The sequence below is a fragment of the Sebastes fasciatus genome, chromosome 21 (assembly GCF_043250625.1).
Source record: "Sebastes fasciatus isolate fSebFas1 chromosome 21, fSebFas1.pri, whole genome shotgun sequence".
NCBI classification, from domain to species: Eukaryota; Metazoa; Chordata; class Actinopteri; order Perciformes; family Sebastidae; genus Sebastes; species Sebastes fasciatus.
In genome coordinates, this window is record NC_133815.1 from 11,609,647 (window position 1) to 11,636,500 (window position 26,854).

At 41.5% G+C, this 26,854-nt stretch overlaps 1 protein-coding gene across 2 annotated transcripts; it reads left to right on the forward strand.

Annotated features, from left to right (window-relative positions):
- Positions 1–1,685: 1,685 nt before the first annotated feature.
- ythdf3 (YTH N6-methyladenosine RNA binding protein F3) lies at positions 1,686–11,516 on the forward strand. Of its 2 annotated transcripts, XM_074622540.1 has the most exons (7): positions 1,686–1,840; positions 1,986–2,260; positions 2,655–2,679; positions 4,292–4,440; positions 4,822–4,901; positions 5,908–7,677; positions 10,495–11,516. In XM_074622540.1, exons 5-7 carry the CDS (start codon positions 4,836–4,838, stop codon positions 10,516–10,518), a joined length of 1,860 nt encoding a protein of 619 aa, XP_074478641.1. In that variant the 5' UTR covers positions 1,686–1,840; positions 1,986–2,260; positions 2,655–2,679; positions 4,292–4,440; positions 4,822–4,835; the 3' UTR covers positions 10,519–11,516. The 2 variants fall into 2 exon arrangements, with proteins under 2 accessions (XP_074478641.1, XP_074478640.1); XM_074622539.1 differs by lacking the exon at positions 4,292–4,440.
- Positions 11,517–26,854: the final 15,338 nt, after the last annotated feature.

Consider the following 26,854-nt stretch of genomic DNA (forward strand, 5'->3'; position numbering starts at 1 on the left):
TATTGAGTAATTTAATCTATATATGTTATATTTCATAGGTTAATATGTTCTAATAACATTTTTTTTCCAAAAAGATGTAGTACAATATATCCCTCTGAAATGTGGTGGAATATAATATTATTAGATTGTTAATAATAATGCATTAATGTAAAAGGGTCATTTTAATGTTGTAGTTGGTTGAGGTGGGGCTATTTTTATGTTCTTTATAAAATATTGGGTAATTTAATGTATACATCATATCTTATAGGTTAATATGCTTTAATTATTTATTTTTTTAAATATGTAGTACAATATATCCCTCTGAAAAGTTGCAGAAAATACCTCAAAATTATACTTCAGTACAGTACAGTATTATTCATGTATTTTTATTTTGTATTATTTAAATTTTATTTGATCCACATGGGAATTCGGGCGTCCATTTGACATAGTATAGTGGCTAAGCTAAAGGTGACTATTATATTTTAATATCAGATAGCTGGTCGGTATAAAGGCTTTAGGTCGCTGTGAATAGAGGATATAATACTGTAAGTAGCACAGGGGGAACTTGTTGTTGTATATACTATTGAGTAATTTAATGTATACATCATATCTTATAGCTTAATGTGTTTTAATGAACTTAAAAAAATATACATATATATATGTAGTACAATATATCCCTCGGAAATGTAGTTGAGTATAAGTACAATTAATGTAATTAATGTATGTACTTTATATACTATTGAGTAATTTAATCTATAACAATACATTATATTTTATAGGTTAATATGTTTTGATAACAGTTTAAAAAAAAAATATGTAGTACAATATATCCCTCTGAAATGAAGTGGAGTATATGTACAATTAATGTAATTAATTGTATGTACTTTATATACTAGTGAGTAATTTAATCTATAACAATACGTTATATCATTTTTTAAAAACTTTTTTCTTTTAAATATGTAGTACAATATATCCCTCTGAAATGCATTAGAAAGTTGCAGAAAATACCTTAAAATTATAATTCAGTACAGCTCAGTACAGTATTTTTCATGCATTTTTATTTTGTATTATTTATATTTTATTTACAGTACAATATATCCCTCTGAAATGTATTAGAAAGTTGCAGAAAATACCTAAAACAATTATACTTCAGTACAGTATTTTTCATGCATTTTTATTTTGTATTATTCATATTTTATTTGCAGTACAATATATCCCTCTGAAATGTATTAGAAAGTTGCAGAAAATAACTCAAAATTATAATTCAGTACAGTATTTTTCATGCATTTTTATTTTGTATTATTTATATTTTATTTACAGTACAATATATCCCTCTGAAATGTATTAGAAAGTTGCATAAAATACCTAAAAAAATTATACTTCAGTACAGTACAGTATTTTTCATGCATTTTTATTTTGTATTATTCATATTTTATTTGCAGTACAATATATCCCTCTGAAATGTATTAGAAAGTTGCAGAAAATAACTCAAAATTATAATTCAGTACAGTATTTTTCATACATTTTTATTTTGTATTATTTATATTTTATTTAATCCACATGGGAATTCAGGCGTCCATTTGACACAAAAAGACACTTCCCCCATGCAGAGGTGACTGTTATTTTATTATATCAGATAGCTGTTCTGTATAAAATCTTTAGGTTGCTTTGAATAGATGATATAATAGAGGATATAACATACTGTAAGTATCAGGGTAACTTGTTGTTGTGTGTCGGTGACTGTGTCATGTGAAGTGTCAGTCAGTGTAACATGACTCAGAGCGTCACAGGCGGAAGGTCACGGAGCAGCAGAACGGAACGGAAGCGGGAGTAGAGAGCCTGTCCGCCATTGTGGAAAATGGTAAGAGATATATTCCAGTAAAGACACCACCTCCAGCACCACCAGGACCAGGCAGCTTCACACATTGACTGCTGCTTAAAACACCACCACCACCAGCACCACCCGTGTGTACACATTAACTGACGCTTTATCTCTCCACACACAGACACAGAGTCTCCGTTTGTAAGAAGAAGAAGAAGAAGAAGAAGAAGAAGAAGCGGATCGTCGAGAGAGAGAGAGAGAGAGAGGAGGAAGACACGGCCGCCTTGTAGCCGCTACAGAGTGATTGGACGACCCGAGAGACGAGCCAGGAAAGCACCGGAGAGAAAAGAGAGAGAGAGAGGAAAGCAAAGAGAGAAGAAGCCGTGGACAGTCTGCACAAACACAAACACAGCTCTCAGTTTCGGTTCCTGGAGGATGTCTGCGACCACAGTCGATCAGGTTCGTGTATTGACAGATATTAACGTTTTGCAGTGCAGCAGCAGCGACACCAAACTTTGCCGAGTTTGATGTGTTTTTTTAGCCACGCCAGGCTATAATAAAAAGTCTTTGATATATGTGGTAGCTATTAGCTGTAATGTAGGCCGACTCTAGCCGGTTGCCAATGCGGCACCGTTTAGTTACTGAGACATCCGGTCAATAATAAACGCGAAGCAACCTGTGAAATGTTAACATCCGGGCTTGATGCTTTTTTTAGCCTGAGGTTACTACAAATCGACAAATCGTTTATTCATGTAGGATACAGCCTGTTCTCTCTCTATATCTCTCTGTGTGTGTGTGTGTTTCCTGTCGTGATCTGACAACATCTCTCTCCTGTGCTGCTCATTTATTTCAGAGACCTAAAGGACAAGGAAATAAAGGTAAGGTGATTAAATGGTGCACAAAAAGCTCATTTTTAAAATTCAGTGTGGCGGTGCAATCTTTTTTTTTTTTTTTTTATTTAAAATCTTCTTATATACAGTTTAAAGGGGCTGTTTGTAACTTTCAGAAATGCTTGTTAACAGCGACACCTGTGGCCGTTAAGTCAACGAAAGTCAGCGTTGCGTGCTCTAAATAGACATGAATGTGCATCGTGTGAGTGAAGGCAAGCAGGCAGGCAGAGGAGCAGAGTACAGCAGAGACTCCGGCCCTGGAGACCAAAGCTGAGGTCTCCCCCGCGTACTACGACCGCCGCCAACACTGTTTTGCTAGACGGGCTTCACTAGATTTAACTTTGCGGTTTTGGTGCTTCCGTGTAGTTTGGGACACCGACCCGGTAGATTTATACGTCTAAAAAGTTACAAACAGTCCCTTTAAAATGAGCTAACTATGCTATCAGGATACTTAAGAGTGTGTTCCAATCCGTGTACTTCCGTACTTAACACTTACTATTTTGAGTGCATAAGTGCGTTTACACTGTGAAGTATGGCAAAAATGCAGTGCACTCGAAGTACCCGGATGTTGTACTCAAAACTAGGGATGTCCAGAAATCTAGTGGTCGATACCAATACCAGTGAATTTCCACGATTCTCGATACCGAATTCAATACCACGGTAAAAAAAAACACAACAACAACAATAAATCCCATGTAATTCAACAACATTTGGACATTACAAAAAACAGAGGCATGTCGCCTTTAAGTAATAAATAAAATAATTGACCCATTTTGTTCATTTTGGCGTATCAGCGGCATGCTATCAATCGATAGCCAGACGACAGACACTACAAACTGACCGTGAACGCATCTGGTCCGTCAGCTCAGAGTAGCAGGAGTAGGAAGCAGGAATAAGCAGCAATATTTCACGTTTAATCCCAGTGCTATAAGGGAACCATAACGTTAATGAGGTTATCGCCGTGAGGTGGATAGAGCTGTCACAGAGCAGCGGCGCCAGGTAGACCCCCGCAGCAGAGCCCCGAAGCAAAAGCGCTACCGGAGAGGCCAGACACACCGCCACCCAATGGTACAAATCAGAGTCAGCGCTCTACACATGTTGACCGTCATCTTTTCTTGTAAAATGTCCGGTGTAATCGGTAACACCGGTGTTGTCACAAGTTTATTAACCGGTGGGAACATTTTCCTCACTGTCACATCCCTACCAATGACCATTACAGGCATCGTACGGTACCTCGACTTTGTACCGAAGTGTCGGTTCTCGTGACATCCCTACTGAAAACGGTCAAATCGTTGAGTGTGGAACGCTGGACACTTTTCACACTCAATTGTCGCCATCTTGGCTACGTATAGCGGAAGGGGCGGGACCACGACCACTATTCAAACGTGAAAATGGCGGCAGATGATGCAGGAGCTTTTGCGGTGCTGAACAACGTACCTTATAGATATCTATGGGCTACGTAGATAACAGAATAAAACAATACGTAAACATACCGGTGCATTTTCAGCCGACAGGAGGACACGTCGTACGCGTAGGTGACGACATTGGAAACGTAATTTCCACTTTGCTTTCGTTTTCTGTGTATTCTTGATCAACAAAGCAGGCAGATATTTTGGCGGGTAGTTGACGGGTAAAACCTGAAGGAGGCAGCAATGCAACACAAAGGATGCCAGCTGCCGCAAAACCCTGAAGAAGAAGATATTTTGGCGAGTAGCGAGCTGCAGTGAAATGTTTCGTTCGTCATTTCCGGTAAGTGCGCCGCAGAGTATTCGATTTGAGACGACCCTACCCACGTTGAAATTCACGCACTACTCAAGTAAGTACAGAGTGCACACAGTGCACTACATTGAAGAGTACTTCATGAAGTATGTGGATTGGAACACACTGTCTGTGATTGTGCTTTGAAACTGTAGTCTAAACATGTAGCTTATTAATGTCCCCATTGTTGACTGTCCCCTATTTGTTTATGATAATGTTACTTACCACACTGAGATCTTGTCCTGTTTTACATTTGACCGATACGTACCCATGACGGAAGCATAATGAGATGATATCTTGAGCTGGAAATATTTGTGACTCACATACAGTACAGTCAAATGATGGTTTAATGTCGTCTCTTTCCATCCTTAGTGCAAAACGGATCAATGCATCAAAAGGATGGTGTGAATGATGATGATTTTGAGCCTTATCTAAGCGGCCAGACAAATCAGGTAATGTCCTACAGTAAATTTTAAAATGTCACCTAGTACTTGTGGCCAGTATTTAGCCTATAATCTCATGTTATGGAGAAATTAGTTTCATATTTTAGGTGTCAGCCACAAAACACATTAATACAGTCACTCCAGTTTCATTATTTTATTATTATTCTTTATTCTGATCCCCATTAACTTCCACAGAGTGATCAATAATCTTCCTGGGGTCCACACCAAAACTAGGACTGCACCGATCCGACTTTTTCAGTCCAGATACCGATAGGGATACCTGGGCTTTGGGTATCGACCGATACAGAGTACCGATCCGATACCTGTCTTTAATTAATAAGATGTGTGCCTCACTGTGTGGAGGTCACTGGGATCATTCTTTTATGTGTAAAGCAACATCAGGCTTGACTTAAACATCACTTTCCTAACTTTGTAAAACAAAATGTAACAAATAAATACATAGATATGTTTACTGAATTGTTATTTATTATTAAAATAATAAATCTTACACCAGCAACTTGGTAAAAAAAAATCTTCAAAATGAATAGGAATTATTTTACATTAATTACAATTCAAGTGTAAATCGTTTTAATGCAGCAACAAATTGGTCAAAACTTAAATAGGAATTAAAATTACAGTCTAATAATGTATATAGGCTAGTATGTAAACATAGAACTGAATTGAATAGAACGATCCCATTGTCACCGATTCCCGATCCAGCTATTTGAGTCAGTATCGGCCCGATATCCGATCCGGGCATGGTGCATCCCTTACAAAAACAATAACAATAAAAACAATTTAAAGTCAAACTGTCAGTAAAACAAGAAAAGACAAAACAAGCTCAAGCTCACATTGTGAGCATCTTGTTTGTTTCTTAAGATGACATATGCTCCTATAACTCCCAATCTATATTCACTGTCTGTAATATGATATCATGTTTAATTATTTGCTGATTTGTTAATTGCATTGTCATCATGTATAGTACATTAACCGTCTGTCTCCCTATTCCCCACAGAGTAACAACTATCCACCAATGTCTGACCCCTACATGCCCAGCTACTATGCTCCATCCATTGGTTTCCCTTACTCACTGGGAGAGGCCGCTTGGTCCACAGCAGGAGACCCTCCTATGCCCTACCTTACCACCTATGGACAGATGAGCAATGGCGAGCCGCACTTCATCCCTGACGGTGTGTTCAGCCAGCCGGGCGCCCTGGGGAACACCCCTCCCTTCCTGGGCCAGCACGGCTTCAATTTCTTCCCCGGTAATGCAGACTTTTCCACCTGGGGTACCAGTGTCTCTCAGGGTCAGACCACGCAGACCTCGGTCTACAGTAACAGCTATGGGTACGCCCCCAGCTCCCTGGGTCGGGCCATCACGGACGGACAGGCGGGCTTTGGAAGCGACACCCAGCTTAGTAAAGTCCCGGTGCTGAACAGCATCGAGCAAGGTATGACGGGCTTAAAACTGGGTACGGACATGGTGGCAGCTGTCACTAAAACCGTGGGCTCGCCCCTAGTAGGCACGGCAGGTATGAGCAGCATGGCAGCCAATAGCCTCCCCCCGTCTGTCAGCTCATCCGCACCCAAACCTGCCTCCTGGGCAGCCATTGCCAAGAAGCCGGCCAAGCCACAGCCCAAGGTCAAACCCAAAGCCAACATGGGGATGGGGGGAGGCGCCATCCCCCCACCCCCAATAAAGCACAATATGAACATTGGTACTTGGGATGATAAGGGCTCTCTGAACAAGCCCCCGTTAGCTCAGACTATGATGCCCCCGCAGCCTATGGTGCAGCAGCCTCTCCTAGCTCAGCCCCAGCCCCTTCTGCAGAACCCGTTGCCCCCTCAACACCAACACCAACACCAGCCCCAACACCAACACCAACACCAACAACAACACCAACACCACCAACACCAACATCAACAACATCAACACCAACACCAGCCCCAACACCAGCCCCAACACCAACACCAACACCAACACCAGACCTACCATCTCCATTCTCTCCAGTCCCCCCAACACCCCCAGCCTATGCCCCCTGGCCCTCAGCACCTGCACCTCTCCTCTCAGCCTGGCCCCCCACAGCCCCTTCATCAGCATCAGCAACAACCCCAGCAGCCTGGTCCACCCCCCAACCGCTGGGTGGCTCCCAGGAACCGGGGCGAGGGCTTCGGTCTGGGTGGGGGAGTCCCACTGAGTGCCTCCCCTTGCTCTGGCGAAGTGCATCCCGTGCTGGAGAAACTCCGCGCCCTCAACAACTACAACCCCAAAGACTTTGACTGGAACTTGAAAAACGGACGTGTTTTCATCATCAAGAGCTATTCCGAAGACGACATCCACCGCTCAATCAAGTACTCTATCTGGTGCAGCACAGAACACGGCAACAAGCGTCTGGACGGCGCCTACCGCTCACTGGGCAACAAGGGGCCCCTGTACCTGTTGTTCAGCGTCAACGGCAGCGGGCACTTCTGCGGCGTGGCTGAGATGCGCTCACCGGTGGACTACAATGCCTATGCAGGCGTCTGGTCTCAGGACAAGTGGAAGGGCAAGTTTGAGGTGAAGTGGGCATTCATCAAAGACGTGCCCAACAACCAGCTGCGACACATCCGGCTGGAGAACAATGACAACAAGCCAGTGACCAACTCCAGGGACACTCAGGAAGTACCTCTGGAGAAGGCCAAACAAGTGCTTAAAATTATCGCCACTTACAAGCATACCACCTCAATCTTTGATGACTTTGCACATTACGAGAAACGTCAGGAAGAGGAGGAGGCTCTGAGGAAGGTGAGATAAACATACATATAAATAGCCCTGTAAATAGCTTGTTTGTATGCTGTTCAGTTTAGTTATTTTAAATGGAGGTAACTTTCCCTGAGTCACTGCTACAGGCAGCAGACTGTAATCAGCTGATCTTGTTCCACCTGCTCTTAGCCAGAGGTTGTAACATCCTGTGGCTGAATGAACAGTGTGGTGTAAATGGAAGTTCCCAGAGGCCTGTCAGCAGATTGACATGCCACCATTACTCACAGGCAGGTTCAGGAAGCCCTGATTCCTCATCGGCCATCTTGTGCCTCTGAGATGTGTGATGATCTGCCCAAGTGGAGTGAGATGCATAGAGGTTTCCTGAAATAGCCCGCATTCCTGGCATTCCTTCTCTCAGACAAAGGCAGACGTTGGCTCTGATCTCCCTTTGAACGCCGAGCCTCTCTGCCCTCCACAGGCTCCTCATGCTTTACTAGTCTTTAACAACATAAGCCCCTCGGCCTGCAAACTGGCTGCAACGTGCCTCAGAGTTGGTACAGTTTGCCTCAGATGTTCTAAACGGTTGATTTTAAAAGAAATGTTTCCCATGATAAAAATGCATTATTTCATTTGTTCTGAAAGGCTCACACGGTGCGCCCTCCGAGGGGGAAACTAAAATATGTTGCCGCGGTAATAACAGTGGTGTACCACAAATGTTAGTCTAAGTGGTAAAAACTCGGTGGGATGCTGCTGCTGTGGAAAAACAGCATCCAAGGAGAGAATAACATGTTATCACCGCTACCGTTCTGCTGCATCCATTCTTAGATTCACCAGTATGCTAATCTAATTGCGTTTTAGAAAACCCCCCGTGACCCGCTCCCTCTTTTCCTCCCACTCCCCCCCCACTGCTGGTGCTCCATTGATGCTGTATTGACTCCTCTCTGCTGACCTTGTTAATATGCGCCGGGTTACTTTCTCATAAATATTTCAAGTCAATGTTTTCAGCCTTCTGAAAACAACCTGTCAGTAGAAAGCCTGTTTCATCCTGCGTTGTGCAGGCGTTGCGCCGCGCTGCTTTTGTAGCCCTGACCTCCTACATGACAGCATCGGCCCAGCCGAGGCCTCGCCCTCCTTTGCCTGACAAGGTTAATTGTTCTCTATTGTTTGGCCTGTCCTTCCCGAACTTTGAGAGGTGTCAAACCAGCGCAGCCACCTGCTCTATTAACACCTTCCCAAAGTGTTTTTTAAAAGATAACTTTGGATCTAAATGTTGTTGCAGGATTTTATTAGCATAACTAATTTGGCGATTAGAGGTTAGCTCCTTCCTTACTGGAGATACAGTAATAAGGAAGCTCATGCTGTGTTGTGAATACCAGTTTGCTCTCCCCAGAGCCACAGCCCAGTGTGAGCGACCATTCTGGGGATAGAGTTACACTGGTCTCACAGGGCTTTTCCCAGACCAGTGACATGGACACCCACTCCTCAAAGAGGACACTGTATTCCTCTTTTTATTGTAATCAACACACCCTTGAATATTTGATATTTGAGTTGTGTTGTAATTACTTATGTTTTGTTGAGTTTATCCGCTAGACCGCTGTCGTGTCTAGTACTGTTTCCTGTTGATATTTGTTTCTCCCTAACTACCGAGGGGTCGCTATCATTTTAACAGCAGGGAACACTATTCGACCGGGGAACAGACTTCAGCATAACACCGGCATAACTACAAGCATAGCGTAACGGCTGCAGTGTAAACGTATCAGAACACTTTTAGTTAGTACACACCTGAGGCCTACTAAACTTCTTTTCTCACTTATTTTAACACTAAACAGAGAAAGTAAAGGCATCCTTACTTCAATGATTGATTCGTTTTTCTGCCAGTGTAACTCAGTATATCAACAATGAGAACTATAGACTAACAATAAGATATGTGGTTGTCATCTTAGAGGTTGTTTTCGTCTGAGGAGCCTGTACACACTTTTCTATATTGCTTTTTTTCTGTATATAACTAATCATGATTTTTATTCTTGCATTATTGTTTGTGATGTCTTTAATGAAGTTATGTTCAAGACAATATGCAAAACATCATTTGGTTTTAGGAACCTGTTCTTTCCATAGAGAACAGGAAGTCAGACTGCACAAAATGGACACACAAAACATGACATGACATAAAATGTTCATTTGGTTTTAGGCTTCTGAAGAGACAACTGTTCTCAAATAGTCCGAATTGATGGAATCATTTTTATTTTTAGTTCACTTTCAGCAGCAGTACACTACACTGCGACTATTTCCTACAATGAATATCTTCCATGTATAATTCAAAGATCAAATTTCAATGTACTCAAAACAGAAACATTCAATACATCCTAAGTAATTAATGAGATTTGCTGAATGGTACGAGTGCAGATGAACACGATACAGGCGTTCATTCGATAAATCTATTCTAAGAAGTTAGATCAATATCGATCGCCTTCATAAATGGCTTTTGATCATCTCTGACACAGCAGTATCTCTTGCTATATAATACCTTCAGGACCTCAAATATCAAGTGTCACATCTTCTAAGGATGTCACATTTTGTCAGTGGTCCCAGACGTCCTTGCTGATTTATTCCCAATTTCACCTCAGACATTAAATAGATCTGTATCTGACAGCATAGAACTATCTATTAGCAAGAGCGTAAGAAGTGTCACCAACTTGGATTTTCCTTCAACATTTGATATTTATCCCGTCAGTGAAAGACTAAGGGAGCAGCTCTGATGTTGCACTTTTAGCTGCTGTTTGTTTGTGTCCCTTGTTTGCTCTTGTTCTGATACCATCCACTGATTATCTCTTTCTGTTTTTTTTCTCCCTCTCTCACCAGGAGCGCAATAGAAATAAACAGTAACCTTCAAGCAAGCTCTCTCCGCTAGAACTGCAACACTAATGACGTAGGACCTTAAATAATAAAATTTGCCTAACCACAAGGAGGAAAGGCTTTCACAAATCTTTCCGCTGAAGACGACAATGTATCTGAACACTTGAACATGATAATAGATGGACTCATCTGTATCCGTTGACTGGTGCATCAAACCCCGTGTTCCTGTCTCACGAGAAAAAAGAACGTAACCCACTTTGAAAACTGTCTTTAAAGCACTTTCAGTCCTCCTACCATACCCCTTAACTCTCTAACTCTGTGTTCTTCTTCTTTGATTTTGTTTGTGAGCAACTAACTGACTAACCGTAAAGTAGTCAGAAGATTTCACCAGGCTTATTTGTAATTTTTTTAATGCCTCAAATGTTTGGGATATTGGCGAGCTTCATCAGCTCCTGAGGAGAATTAAAGATGTATGAATTAATCTTTTACTTGAATCTGTATTCAGCCATCTGATCCTCCTCAGACTGAGGTTTGGATGATTGACAGGTGGGATGAAATAATTGGGAAACAGCCACAATCATGCCAATCATAGGATGTATCCTCCCCCTTTACCTGTTCCCTTCCTTTCTGCATCTGTTTCTGTGTACCAAAAGATTACAATTATGCAGCAGGCTGGCGAAGCACCGGCCAGTGCACATATTTGTTTTTTTTTCTTTCTTGTGATTCTGTCATTCTGAAGTGCATTTGTCTGAGGAGAAACCTGCTGAACTAGCGGTGGCCTCCTTGGGTCCTGTGGGTGACTGTCTTTGCTCTGATGTTGATGTACTCTACCGTACCTCAGGCTCAATCAGACTGTCTGTCCTCAACAACTTTTAAGCACTTTTGGGAGAATCCCCACATCTGCCCCATCTGGCTCGGCTCGACTGGGATTCCCCCAAAACGGCAAGACATCAACTGCAAGGATGTGACAGTTTTCTCCTCTAGGTAACTCACTAGCTAAATAAAAATTATCCATGTTTAGCGCTAAACCGTGCTTTTGTGTTTTTACTCATTTGCCTCACACCACACAACTATTCTCCTGCAGCAGAAGCAGATCCTCCCTCTTCTATTTGCATACTTGCCTCTAAATGAGCGAGTGTGTATACAGTAGCAGCTCCATTTCCACACCTGCTTTGCATTGCAGCATATTACTGGCAATGAGTGTGAAGTGCGTTGGTGCCTGTTTGACCATAAAGTTAAAATATCAAAGGTGTACAATAAATAGACTTGAAGAGGACACCACAAACACATGCTTGCTATGTGGGAGGCAACACTCCCAGCCTAAAGTGGGTTATTTACCGTCACACCAGGCTACAACTGCAGGGTTAACAACCAATATTGGAACATATAATAAGGGCATGGTCATGCAGGCAGTACGGGAAAGTTACTAAGTACATTTAAGCAAGTACTGTACTAAAGCACAATTGTGAGGTTACATGAATATTTCCTTTTTATGCCACTTTATACTTCTCCACTAAATTTTAGCAGGAAATATTGTACTTTTTACTCCACCACATTTATGTAATAGTTACTTCCCTGGTTAGGATTTCACATAAAAAAACACAAATACAAACACGCAATAATCATATAAAACAAACATTGTTACAGATAAAACTAGTTGTTCCCAGCAGTTTTTGAGCCCATAGCTCCCCCTCCAAACTTCTCAGATGGTTCCATTTAAATAACTTCAAATGATCCAATATTTCACAAAAACACAGATTACAGACATGTCTAAACTAGAGACCATATTGCGATGGGATCACACTAGCCATGACGGCAAATTGGGTCAAGGGTGCCAAGTGGGGGACCCTTCCTCACTTCCTAGCTCCCTACTTCCGGCGCCCTTGCTTGGACCACAACCCTTCATTTTGATTTCAACTACACATCTGTAAAGATGTGTGACTGCGTCTTGAACAGTTTTGAAGCTATCAAGGTGACAAAATCTGTCCAGAAATATAAACACCTGGCAAAATGCTCAAAACGCTTCTGTGGTAGTTCCTGCTACAGTAGGGGTCTTTATCATTTCCCGATTTTGTACCTCCTCGAATCTCTTCCTCGCCTCCTCTGCTCGCATCTCCTGTGGGCGGGACTAAGGTGCAAGGAGAGGAGGTGAGGAAAGGAAGTGAGGATGTACAAACAGGGCAATGAAAAGGGCCTTAGGTGTCTCTAGGACCACATTTTGCCAGGACGACACACACAAACAGACTCACAAGGTGAAAATATACAATACCAGTGTCACTGTCGAGGCTGGTAACAATATGAAAACAGATATGCAGACCTTTTTATTCTTTCCTCTTCCATTAATCATCCCAAGACCCCTCAGATTTATCCTTTGGAGGGTCCTGACCACATATAACATATCAGCCACAGCGGCAATTCTGCATAATGAGTACATTTACTTTTGGTACTTTAAGTACATTTAACTGGTAATACTTCTGTACTTAAATGGGATTTTGAATGCAGTACTTTTTACTCGTTTTATTGGTACTTTTACTTAGTAAAGGATGTGAGTACTTCTTCCACCACTGCATGCAGGGTACCTTTCCTGTCCACAGTAAACCTTTGAAGTGAGTTAAGAGACAAGAGCACTGGGCTGTGGATGACGGGAATAAGCTTGTCTGGTCTGATGAATCTCAGTGTCAAATACACAAACATGATGGTAGACTCAGGGTGTACTGTAGAAAGTGAGGTACAGGAGAACATACTGTAGGCTATTCATATACTGTAGGTCCAGGGTTCATTACCCATGTTTTCACATATAAGATAGGCAGAAAAGTTCCAAAACAGACAACTGAAATGATTATTTTACACGCAGAATCTGTCTATTATTATCTTAAAATATAATGTGATGATAGAATATGTGGAAGTGAAAACAAAGGAAACACTGCTGACAGAGCTAACAGTGTTAAACTGAGGGGGAACCGGAGGGTGGGTGCTACGCTTCAGCGATGGCGTTATCAGCTGTAACATGCACTAAAAGTACGCACGGCAGGCCCGGCTATGTAAACAAAGCATGGACAAGCTCGGAATAACAGTTGTTTAATAGTCCAATAGTTGTTTGCTGCTATATTAATGCTCTGGATATTGTATAGAGCACCTTTAATTCACAGGAAAATAAATTTACATTACAGTACTTTCAAATGCTGCTGTACAATGACTGATTAAATCATGTCTCTTGCTTTTCATATTCTCTGTACATATTTATTTCACCCTGAAATGACAAACTTTCCTTCCACTGTCTGTCCAGCAGAGTGCGCCATCATATCACGGTTCTTTCAAAAACGTCCTCAGCTCTCAAGACGCACTACAAAGCCTTTCCTGTAAGCAGCAAAGCCCTCTTTCTTCTCAAGCCCTCCAACTCCTACAGACACAATTATACCAGGATGAGAAGTACTTGTTGTGCTTCCACAGCTTTTTTGGAGCAATTAATGCCAGCTCGCCAAGCTGTGCAGTGAGAGGTGGAGAAGAGAGGGAGAAAAGAGGATGTGAGCGGGGAGTGAGAAAAAAATCCCTCTTTGTGTTTGTCAAGGAGGAAGAAAAGAGCTGTAATTATAACATTGGAGGCTTTGGATTGCAACCTCTCTCCTCTTTCTGTGTGTTAATTTGTGCATCCATCAGGTTTTCGCAGGCGGCCTTTTGAAAAGACCACACTTTTCCTGCCTCCATTTGTCTGCGAACACAAAACTAAGCAGGGAACTCGCTATTTATTCGCCTCACAACGCCCTCACTATTACTAGCTGTGTGTGATGGTGCCGAGATGAACAAATTCTCAAATATGCAAAACACTGATTTAATTAGAGACCTCTAATGTGATGCTGATTTTACTTTGTTCATGGAATTGATGAAAAGTGCAGTATGATAACATTTATTTTGGCTGTTTCATGAATAGCGAACACTGAAATCAACAGGAAAAACAAATGTACTGCAAGCCCACTCCCTTCTTTCATTCGACTTCAATGGCTTGTCGTGTTGTTTTTACCACTTCGGGATCAAACTAACTAGTTAATGACTTTAATGTTAGCAGCATTTAATTTGCCCCCATCCACAGTGGTCAAAACTGTTCCAAGAAAGTGTCAAGCAAACTCTTCTTCTTCTTTTTTCAAACCATCAAAATGTCCTTCTGCAGAGGGATTCGGTTGAGTAAAGATGAGAGAGAAGGAGCATCCTCTGCTTAGTGAGCTGAAATGCCTTTGAAGTTTCAGTCACACTGAAGACTCATCAACACATGGCTCAAGGCAAGGTTAGGGCAAGTCTCAGGGTTGGCACTTCTTCCATGTTTTGAAGGTTTTCACACTCTGGGCCATAGCGCATCACTCAATAAGTCCTCGCAGAACATTAGTCCTATTGATGACTATGTTAACTGACATGATCAGAGGAGCCTGAAATTATTTTGAATAAGTGTGTCTGCTGATTAGCATTGTTTGTATGTTGTAGGAAAGCACATGTAGCTTAAAGTTGCCAGCGAGAGGTGAAAAATATAAGAGCATCAACAATGATTAATGTAATAGGACTCACACAAGCTACATTGAAGTTTCAAGGTGTTACTCAGCAAGACAGGTGAGGTAATCAGCAGTTTTATTTTCCATTTGAAAAATGGGTTTTGACTGACAGCAATGTCTAAGTTTTCTTCCTGCCCTTTTTCCAAGGTGTCTCTGTTGCCATGGTTATATCATTATCTGTGAACCGAAAGTAGAGCTGAGCATTTCGCCGAACACAATGATATGATGTAGATCCAAGCTGGAAAGACTTGATTGTTCTGCATACAATGAAAGCGAAATGAAAGATTTGCGATCTAATATTTTTTATTTTATTATAATTCTGTTAATGCAGGTGTTGAATAGGGCAAATAATTATCACATAAATTACATTTTGATTTGAACAGATCTACCTGGTTTTATTTAATATTACGTTACATATATTTATGTTATAATTGTGTCTGTATTTGCAGCAAAGAATAAAGGTTGAAAGAGCAGTTATGCTGCCTATCTTGGTGTTAGAGTTGTTATTGTCTCTGATGCCCACAGGGAGGCGCCATCCATAAAAGGGAAACAGACTTAAACCTACTTCTACAAGGCCCAACAGTTTGTTCTATGCATACATATATACAGGAGTATGTACATATACATTTTTATATGTCTCACTTCATATTTAAATATCGTCAAACCTATTTAATACTTATTTTATAAAAACTTTGAGAGAACTTTGGATTTTAGCACCATTTTCGCTTCACTATCCCTCAACTATGGGAGTTAATGATGAGTAATAAGGGACCCAAAACTCTTGAATGTTGCAACCAAGTTGGAAAGTAACAAAAAAAGACAAAAATTAAAGGGGTACTCCAGCAAAGTATTATTGCACTTCCATAAAGTTTGGGAACTCAGAAGAGACACATAAAAAACAGAATTATCAAATTCAAAACAACAGAGGCAAAGATATCCTGACTTTTAGTCCCTAGTATGATCAAGCTCCAAAAATACCTGAATCCTATTTCCCATGATGCAACAAAATAGTGTCTTTTGCCCCCACTGCTTTCAAAATGCCTTCTTTCAAACTCCACACTTAGAGTTTATCATGCGGTTTTTCTTTCAAAAATGTTAAAGGAACAGTGTGTAACATTTTGGGGGATCTATTAGCAGAAAAGGAATTATAATATCCATAACTATGTTTCCATTAGTGTATGTACCTGAAACTAAGAATCGTTGTGTTTTAATTAGCTTAGAACGACCCCTTCATATCTACATAGCGGGTCCTCTTCACGGAGTCCGCCATGTTTCTACAGTAGCCCAGAACAGACAAACCAAACACTGGCTCTAGAAAGAGCCTTTCACGATTTTACGTTACCTGAAGGCCACTGTAGTTCTCCAACATGCTTTGGAAACCGTGGTAATGTGAGCTGCAGAGTACAATACCGTGGTACCGCCAGCCGCCATCTGACTTCCGTTGCTCCTAAAGTAGTGTTATTATGGTAAGGATGGCCTCTGAGCGAGGTGAACGGCGTTACCACGGTTTTGCACTCGGTGGCTCACGTTACCGCAGTCTTGGAAAGGGAGGAGTGCGCGGAGGGGTACTCAATTGGTTGCAATGTGCAACCACACCAGATGTCGCCACATCTTACACACTGACCCTTTTTAGCAACCAGAAAAATGCTCTTAGTATATGGGTACATTTTCTGTTTCACAAGCGAGGACACTACAATAGAATAAATCTCAGTGGGGTATAAAAAGAAAAACAAACATTCTGTGGGTCCATAAAATCAGTCTCCCATTCATAATCTATGGAGCAGCGCCAGACTTGTTGACATCACAAGTTTGAGACTTTCTGGCTTTGAGAGAGAGTAGCTCATGTTCACAAATATTGATTGCACTTTACTAGGATATGGAAATAACATACTGGAATTCTTAATTTAGGTGGTGTTCCCCTATAAGAAAAGTACAAGCTGAGCTCATGTAGCTAGATCCTAATACATTTTCTTTCTCCGAAGCAAGTTTGTTTATGTGAACGTCCGTGCACTGCACAGCCTGCAACATAATGTATATGTACCTGTGGGACAAATTCCAGATTTTGGAGATACTTTAAATGTAAAACGCACAAATTATACACGGGTGACTATTATTTAAATTACTCAACTAGAAGCATGGATGAAACTGACAACAATTACAATTTTAACCGGTACTGTAAATACAAGGCAACTCGCTTCCTAAGTTCTTTATATTCAAGTGATTTATGAAGCTATTCCAACAGTTGGAATAACTAATGCAGTGTATTAGTCAGCAATCTGTAAGAGCACTCTTCACAACTCTGTTTGTTGGACAAATGAAATGTTTATGTAATGCATAAAGGCAGTGTTCAAAGCAACAGGGAATAATTCAAGGCCTAGGGGTCATTAATCTGTTCAAATGTTTCCTGGCAACACGAGGCAGCTATCAAATCAACACCACAACGTTGATGCAGCTCTTTGGGTAAGAATGTGTACCACTAATATAAGTGCGATGGGTCTTAGTGTAAAGAGGAGTGCCTGCAATATCCGGCTGCTGTTAAGATACTTGCATTTCCTGCTGTCCTTCAAATGTACACACAAGAGACACGAGAAAAGGCAGCTTCATCAATCCTCTTTTATGATGCTTTAGAGAGAGGATGTGGCTAATGGGGAAAAAAATAAAAAAGAGAAAAGGCACAAACAAAAGGACTTGGTGTAGATTCCAAAGGTCTCTTATCTAAGATCATCTGAGCATATCTGGGCCATAGTTTACATTTCACAGTTCTGCCCTGAGGTTTCAGGTTGTCAGTCCACTCTTTATGAAGAAGTGAAAGCAGTATGGAGGGAGAGAAAGAATGAATAAAAGAAAGAGGAGGAGGGCTGCTGCTGTGTTTTTTATTCATTAATTTCTATCTGTATGTGTATTATGCTGCACCCAGCGCGGGGCCCTCATACATATGAATCTTTAATCTATGGAGCAGATGAGTAAAATGAACTGAAGGAATAAGTAGAGCCTCGGCACCACATTTATACTTCATAACTGGACCGCAACCTCTCTTGTGCCGCGGAGATGATGAGCGGTAGACACACTAGCTGTGGTCAGGCTGCTTATTGAATTCAAAGGTTGGAATATGTGCTGTGCTGGGACGGTGTGTTCGAGCCAAGGTTTTGCATCGCGGGGGGTAGCGCCGCCGAATGGAAAGGTCTGAAATGTAATGCATTTGAAATGAAATGAAAAGGTGCAGAGGGAAGAAATATGACGTGCTGGCTGCTGAGGCCTGGAGTCACCACTATATACTCAGCTGTATATAAACGTATGTGTGTGTGTGAGAGAGAGAGATGTGTGCATGGCTTTGTGTGAGTACATGTTGAGTGTGTAATGTGATGCAGGCTGCTTTTGCTCCTGTGACTTCCTCTTCCACCCTCCTGCTCAGGCCTGATGGAGATTAAGGGCCATTAAAGGCTCTCTGCTGCATGTGCAGTTTCTATTGATCACATCGACTCAACCCGCTGTAGCCAATGATCCGATTACAAGTGTTGTACCCCCGTCCTTATCCCCTCCCCCTCCGTCTTCTCTCCTCCTTGCCCCTCCCTTGTCTTCTTCCTCTCGCCCACCCTTTGTGGCTCACGGTGCTCTGTGGAGGTTGCTCTGCCTCTGCTGATGTCAGCACTGGGGCATGCCCAGAAGGCCCCGAGACCCCCCAGGCAAGCCTCCGAAATATCTGCTTGCGTGTCTGTCTGCGGCCTCGCTGTCCGCTCACGCATCTCACCCATTCCTCGCTTCTGTGCTCTCACCATCTCCAGTCATCTCCAAACACAGCAGGGTATATGATGAACTTTGTTTCTACACGAGAGAGACGGATCGGCCGTGCCTCTCAGAGCTAAATGAGTTGAGACAGTCTGAGAGGCATCAGCTCAAATCCACCGACCCCCACCTCTCCCAACATCATCCCCTACCCATTGCCTGCATGGTCAAACGGCCCTGGGGGAGCTTTCTGTGAGACCTCTGTGGTTATTAGCATTGACAGAGGCTCACGGAAATCTTCTTAGTTGCTACTGTACAGGAAGTGTCCCTCTGCTGCTAATTCAAGGGGATTCCCACAGAACTGGCAACCTATTCCCTCTCAGAAACTCCTTATCTTAAAGCCGTCTGGTCAGTTTTTACCACGCTAGAGATGGCGATGTCAGCCTGTCTGTTGGTGCCCTCCTTTTGTCCAGACTATTGGATGGATTGCCATGAAATTTTATACAGACATTCACGGCCCCCAGACAATGAATCTGACTTTGGTGATCCCCTGACTTTTCCTCCAGTGGCACTATGAGCGAGGTTGACATTTTTGGTTTTGAGTGAAGTATCTTTAAGTCTATTGGATGGATTGCCATGACATTTGGTACAGACATTGTATAAAGATTTTGGTAATCCCCTAACTTATTCTCCAGTGCCACCAGCTGGTTGACATTTTTGGTTCAAAGCCATGAAATTTGGTACAGACAATCACATTCCCTACAAGACGAATTGTCATAATTTTGAAGAACCCTTAACTTTTCATCCAGTGCCATCATCAGATGAAAATTTCAATGTGACCAATACTTTAGTTTATGATCAAACCTGCAAAACGAATTTGACTAAAAGACACTCCCCATCAGCCTCAGCATGTGAACCTGGTAAACTTCACATTTTAAACATCAGCCTGTTAACATTTAGTTAAAAACACTGCTGTGCTTAATGTTGATAAATCCAAAATTCAGAGCATATCTATTGCCTCCACACGGCCCATAACATGGTGATGGCCGAGCTGGCGGCTCGCAGCTAACGGTGCAACTGGAGAGAGAAGAGAAGAGAAGCTCAGATTACAACACTGAGGGAGAGCGAATTCCTTCTCTGCTCTGGTAGACATTACTCCTCTATAACTTTACATAGCAAATAGTTATTTGCTGCTATATTAATGCTCTGAATATCAAATTGAGAACCTTTAAGAGCTTCAAAGAACCGGCAACCTATTCCATCTAGGTCGTTTTTAGCCACGCTAGCAGCATCCTATAGGTATGGATGGCAATGTCCGCCTGTCTGTCGTGTTTAGTGCTAATTAACAAATGTTAGAATGAAATGGAATATAATATTCATAAGTATCTTTTCTTTAGTGTATAATCACCTGAAAATACAAATCGGACTGGCCATGTTTCTACAGTAACCCAGAACAGACAAACCAAATACGGACTCCTACACACTGCACCTTTAAAAGCACCGCTGTGCTAAAGAGCATCAAAGAGCAGCTAGTATGGCTGTAGTAGACTCTTTAGTTTTGTTGCCACACTGCCATTCAAAACTGATTTGGCACAGAATTATATGCAAGAAAAAGTTTACATCAAACCTACTTTCAGTGCGGAGCGGCAGCTGTGTGAGTGTCTTGAATTGTTTTACATGATGGTCATCAAGTCATTTGGCCTGTTGAGATTATTTGACTGACTGACATGTCCTTTTTAACTCGACTGAAAGCTCTCTAAATACCTCAAGGACAAGTTTGATTCCATGTTAAATACTTTACATATTTTTTTTTGTTAAAGTAAAATCATATGTGGTGACAGAACTGGGTCTGGTAGCAGTCGTAGCTGTGTGATAGAAGTTGTTCTCTGTCCTGGTTCTATCAATCAGCTGCACCAGTGAGGGATTCACAGGACCCCAAACAACCAGGAAACAATACAGAGAGAATAACTGAAACTACATCAATTCACCACAGGATGAATCACTCACTACAAAGGCAAACATGTTGGATCTCTCTTATAAGGCATATTATACATTTCATAATGTAGCAAGGGATCTATATTCAAGATATTTTTCAGCTATTCTCATTAAACATTTGGATGCTTTGCTTTGATATACAGTCGAATCCTCGGGGCCAGATCAGGGCCAGAGCTGGAACATGAATAAAAAGGAAGGTCCATTATACTCATAACCAACAGGGCCTTGAGAATAGGACCACATGGGTTGGTGGGAGGCTTGTAAACAGCTTTACTCCCTGGATGAAAGGCTCACTGTGATGTGTGTCCAAGGAGAGAACATGAGAGCCCAACATTATAATGTGAGTCAGACCCCTGAGAGCATAAAAAAGTTTGGCGATAACACAATTAAAAGCAGATTTTCATCTATTTACACAACCCTATCAGCGGAGTCATCCTCCGTCTTCAAAATGCACGGAGATTACCATAAATAAACCTAAGCGGTGTGCGTATATCTGGGCTTTGATATTGTGCACAGGCCGGGCAAAGGCACTGACCTTCGCCGCTACCGCAATTACATCATAGGGCAGCTCCCGCTCTCATGCATATTAATGCAGGTTCTGGAGGCATCACCCGCACCTTTGATTCCCTGGGATCTGAGCTCGCCAATGCATGACAAGTGTATCTGGACACAAAGTGTATGTAATGGTTTTCTGCTTCAGGAGAGATATAGGCCACGAGTGAGACCAGATCAAAGGTGCGCACACGTTTCTCTGCAGGGGGATGAGAGGGATGCTGCGAGAAAACGTGTGTGAAAATGAGCTGGCGCGTGCAGTCAGACAGTCTCAAATGTATCAGACTACCATACAGAAGCATGTAACTAATAGCCTAACAAAAAGTTACAGCCAAAGGTTAATCACAATCCTCTTTTGTCTCATTTTGTAGTGCTATTATTGTCCTAATGAGGCCACTATCATTTTAACACAATTTTATTTTGGAGCAGATATATTAAGACTGAAAGACACATGATGTTGCTAATTGCAAGAGTGTCCTGGGTGTATCCCAGAGTTTCCTCTGCATTTAGTGAGACACAGTCTCCAGAATGTAAAATTAAAACAACACCAGTGATTTCTTCACCCTGCAGTCTGCGCCGTTACCACAACTGAAGCTAAAACAGGCATTAATAAGGAACCCTAACTAAAAAATCCCTATGGACTAGCACTGGAAAGGATCACAGAGGAGATCCTGGCTGTATTTTCCATGTCATATTGTAACATGGTGCTGGTGCAGAGACTCTTAATGCCACTAGAGGGCCTCGTTGTTATAACATAAAGCTCAGCGATGGTCGGTTCCATTTTCTAGCAGCCACACACTGATTTGACTCCTGAGCGGAGACAATGCTGATTCAATGCCTCTAAATTCAGTGAAATAAATGTAACACACACTATTCACATTTTACAGATTTAACCTGAATTATATTACATTTTCATAATCTAATATTTCAACATATAAGATATAAATGTCACTAGATAATTCCTGCAGTACCAACAAACAATTGCCAGAATTATTTTCACTCTGTTTGAGTTAAACAGATTTGCACAATTTCTATTTTTGCTAAGTGTTATTTAAAATCAGATTTAACATGATGGAACAGTGGAGTGCACTATCTGAAGACTGGCTGAATTAATAAATGACTCTTAACATGTATGAAGCCAAATTGCTCTATTTGCCATCATGCCATAAAAAGGCCTGAAGCAGCGTTAACTTCTCAGAGCTGTGAAAGAGCTTTGCTCACCAGGGAGCCAATAGGGGACTAACCATCACATGAATTGGCTCCATTTGCTGCTGCTGCTGCACTGATCGTGTCATGCCTAAGCATAAAAAACCCCCACAAATCTGTGCAAATAGAAAAAACATTTATTTAATTTTAGGGGCATTTATGAGTGGATAAAATAAGTGAAATGTAGCAGAGGGCGAATGGATCTGAATCGAGCTTAAATTGAATGACAAACTGAATGTATTAGTTACATCTGATCATTGCAGCAGCATTCTCCCATATTAAGTCCCCATAATGAGTAAATTAGTGGGTCTCCATCTGTGGCGTTGCAAACTTACAGTCACACATGCTGACTGCATTCACAGACTCCTGCTGGGTGTGTTGGTGGAGAATAAACATACACAGATTATTTCAGCAGCTATAGACACAATGCACAAAAGGGTGCATTATAGCCTGCATATACACTGTAATTCACACACTTGCTGCTGAGAAAACGTTGGCACAGAGAAAGGCTTAATTTACAGCGTGAAGTCAAAAACGGACAGGTCTCTCTAGCAGTGCTATTGATCTGACTGCTAACCCCCACACCGCCACCCTCACCTCCCCCCCTCTCCACCCGGCCCTCCCTCCCTCTGTGGTTACATTTCTTCCTGTGTCATAGAGTGCATTGTAACATATATCTCTGTTTCATTGCACATTCATCATTGATTTACCGTGCTAAGAAACAGAACACACCAGCTTATATTTGGCGTTAAGTGAGCTTGTTTCTCAAAATCTCTCTGGGCTCGGAGAAGATACTCTTGAGAAGCCGATAAACAAAAACAGACTAAAAAACAAACGTCTCAATTGACTTACTATGGCCTAGATACAACTCAGTGCTCTGCAGCCAAGAATTCAGAGCGTATACTAAGTAAAAAAAAAAATACTAGTGCGTTATCTTTTATATGTAAAACGATCAGGGCGCAAAATATGGAGCTCAAATAATTAAAAGCAAATGTACAACAGTGTTTTAATTCTAAGATGAAGAAACAGATTGTTAAACATACATTTGAATGAATATGCAGGCAGCCTAAAGGAGGCTGCGAGTAATTGCAGAAAAATTGCAACCCATAATTATGGTCTCAGTCATTAACACTTTATCTGGGTGGAATAAAGCAATCCATATAACAATTTAAATTCAAACTCCCTTTGCAGAAATAAAAAAGCGTCTTTATGCCTCCCTGACTGTGGATACACATACATAAGAATAGATAGAGGGATGTAAATATGCAAACACACATATGCAGAAAAAACACACACATTTTCACATGCATACACACACACACACACACACACACACACACACACAGGCATTTACATATCATCTGCAGCCATCTGCTCTAAATGATAGGTAATTAACTCAGGCCTGCCTTTGTCTCTGTGGCTGGTCGGCTGACATATAGGAGCTCTTCAGGAGAATATACGTGAATCAAGGACTTCAAAAGAACGAGAGGACGAGGGAGTGAGTGAGAGGAAGGACGAGGAGGAGGAGGACTGGCTGATGTTTGTGAATGATGCTGCATAAACCCAGAGAGGCAGCGCAGAGAACCATTACAATGATGATGGGAGAGAGAAAAAAAAAAACTGGAGATGATGGAAAGAGGACATGCTGGGTCAGAGCGAATGTACACACACAGTATAATGTGTGTGTGTACGTGTGTGTTAAACCTGCCGTGCAGCTCACCTACAGTTTTCCGATCAAGGTCAAGCGGTATTAAACAGAGAAGCTTTGCACTGTGTAGGTTGGAATAGAGAAACGCTGCAGCTAATGTTGGCGCCACCTCTTCTATTCAAATAAATAATGTGCTCTGGATGCTATTTTAGAGGTTTTACTTCACACACTGAATCTCACGTTGTGTTATAAGAATTCAGGGACTGAGCATATTTTTATATAAGCTGGAAATTAGTGAAAAAAACCCATTAAAATATAAGTGAAAATTGTTGAAAATATATCAAGAATTCATAAAAAATAAAAAATAAAAACCAAAATGAGTAATAATAATAAAACATTTTCATCAGATTGTTCTTTTCCAGCACTGCCTGCTCCTCCCAGTCACCCTGGTACCCAGGTCTGTCTCTATTACAGCAGCACAGGACTATAATTAGCCAGGTATCTCCTGCAGTAATGATGAGTGGGAGAGAAGCCTTGCATCTACCTGCTAAGGGCTGGAGACGCTATGGGCTCTGGAGCCAGAGCAGCCAGACAGCAGCAGCAGCAGCAGCGGTGGAAGAGCCCCGTTTCTCATCAAATGGGATAATTAGAGTGTATGGAGATGTGATTCCAGGTAAGAGGTGACAGGGAGCACGGGAGAGGACGTTTGTCTACACGCTCACCTCCTTTTCTCAAATGGTAAATGGACTGGGGGCTGCTGTCGGAGGCTGAGCGAGACAAGGGCGGCGGCGGGAGAACAAGATATCACAAGGCTCCGGTGTAGATCAAAAAAATAGACAAGAGGAGAGACAAAAAATTATAGTATAGAAAGATTTAAAGATGGTAAAGAAGAGGGCTGCACGGTGAGGGCTCAATACAGCTCAATACACTTACATCTTTGGTGTATAGGGTGTGGTGCAGTGTGGAGACTGACAGATGACCTGATGCAGTAATTCCCTAGTGGTGCTTCACTTTGAAAGAGACAGGGACACACACACACACACACACACACACACACACACACACACACACACACACACACACACACACACACACACACACACACACACACACACACACACACACACACACACACACACATACATACATAGAGAGAAAGACATGATCAAGATGATGATGATGTTTAAGGTGATGATGGCGGCGCCTCCTCTATCTAAACCCCACATCTGCAGTCAGCAAAGCCTCTAACCGCAGTGTCCCTCCCCAGACGCCCGCCCGACACGTCTGCACCGGTCAGCGGGATACAAACACACTAATGCACCATTCCAGCAAACAAACAAACAAGTGTTGCCATAGTAATTGCAGTGATTAGGAGATAAGTGCCGTGGAGAAAACAAGGCGTTGGGAAGGAAAGCCCCCTGTGTGACCTTTCGCCGTGGCTGCAGAAGCAGCGCCGCAGTCAGATTCCAGGCACGTATGACTAGCGCCACATAGATCCACAGCACAGGTCAGGGCGGCATGAAATATGAAGACACTAAAGCTGCTGCAGGTCTTCACCACAGAAAGCACCTTGAGCTTGGCTTTCAAAAGATAACTGTGAAACTGTGATATTTTCACCATAATAATGGTCACAGGCCAAATGTTTTCAAGAATCTCAGTAGAGGGTGGTTCACAACTTTACACACGGGTGCTACCAAGCTCCCCAAAAACTATTCTCCATAAATCATGTCTGTTTCTTTACAGAGATTCTTGGCTGGTATTTTTCACACAACTCCCACAATCCTCTCCTTGTATACTGTACAAATTAATTCACACAACGTCTGCTGGGTAAATATACTGTACGTCTTGTTTTAATGTTGTACTGTTATTGTCTTACATTGATGCGTAGCAATATGCAGTATGTACAGCATGTTAATCTAAATGTGTTTGCCATTTACCTTGCTTATAATGTAATGGATAATATGTTATAAGCTAGGTGTGCTACTTAGTTAGTATTGTTTTAATTAACTAAATAACATTAACTACTTGGCAAAAAGGAAATTAAGGCAGCTAATAAAACAATTCTAGAAAAATAAAAAAAGAGCGTACATCCACAAATTAGAGTTGACACTAAAAATAATGCAAAATTGTTATGGCTTTTTAATTCTAATGCATTTAAGACTGGAGAATAATGTAAATTGGACAATTTAATTGGTATTAATTCTAATTTCCCCATTATCATATATACAGTACAAGCTTTATTAGTGATTTATGAATTTTGCTGTAGACATGAAGGTCTAAAATTCAGATTTTTTTTAAATATTTAAATTGGTTTTCTTAATTTTTAAACTATTTTTTGCAGCATTCTGGATCTGGCTTGTTTTCATTGGGTTTTTGTAGGGGTGTAAGAAAATATAAAAAATATCGAGTATTGTGATATTACATTTTGTTATACTGTAACTCAATATTTTATTTAATTTGCTAAGAGATGCTCCCTCTCAGTGTATGTGTCCTCTCAAAGTAGTGATATGATGTTGGATGTTACTGTGATAAATGCAAATGCAGATCCCATTGTTCTGATTGCATACAAAAAGCAAACTTTTTGTCATTTTTATTTAAAAAAAATACTCTTTTTTACTCAGATTTTATGCAGATGGTGGCGTGTTCTTTTTCAACAGTTTTCCTAAAATTTGATTTTAAAAATTGCAATATATTGCAATATATT

Bases quoted from the DNA above. Each gene is read 5' to 3' on its own strand.
- ythdf3 (XM_074622539.1), top strand. From the start codon at position 2,237: ATGTCTGCGACCACAGTCGATCAG. The intron at 2,261-2,654 runs GTTCGTGTATTG...CATTTATTTCAG, and splicing joins CTGCGACCACAGTCGATCAG to AGACCTAAAGGACAAGGAAA. The intron at 4,902-5,907 runs GTAATGTCCTAC...TATTCCCCACAG, and splicing joins TAAGCGGCCAGACAAATCAG to AGTAACAACTATCCACCAAT.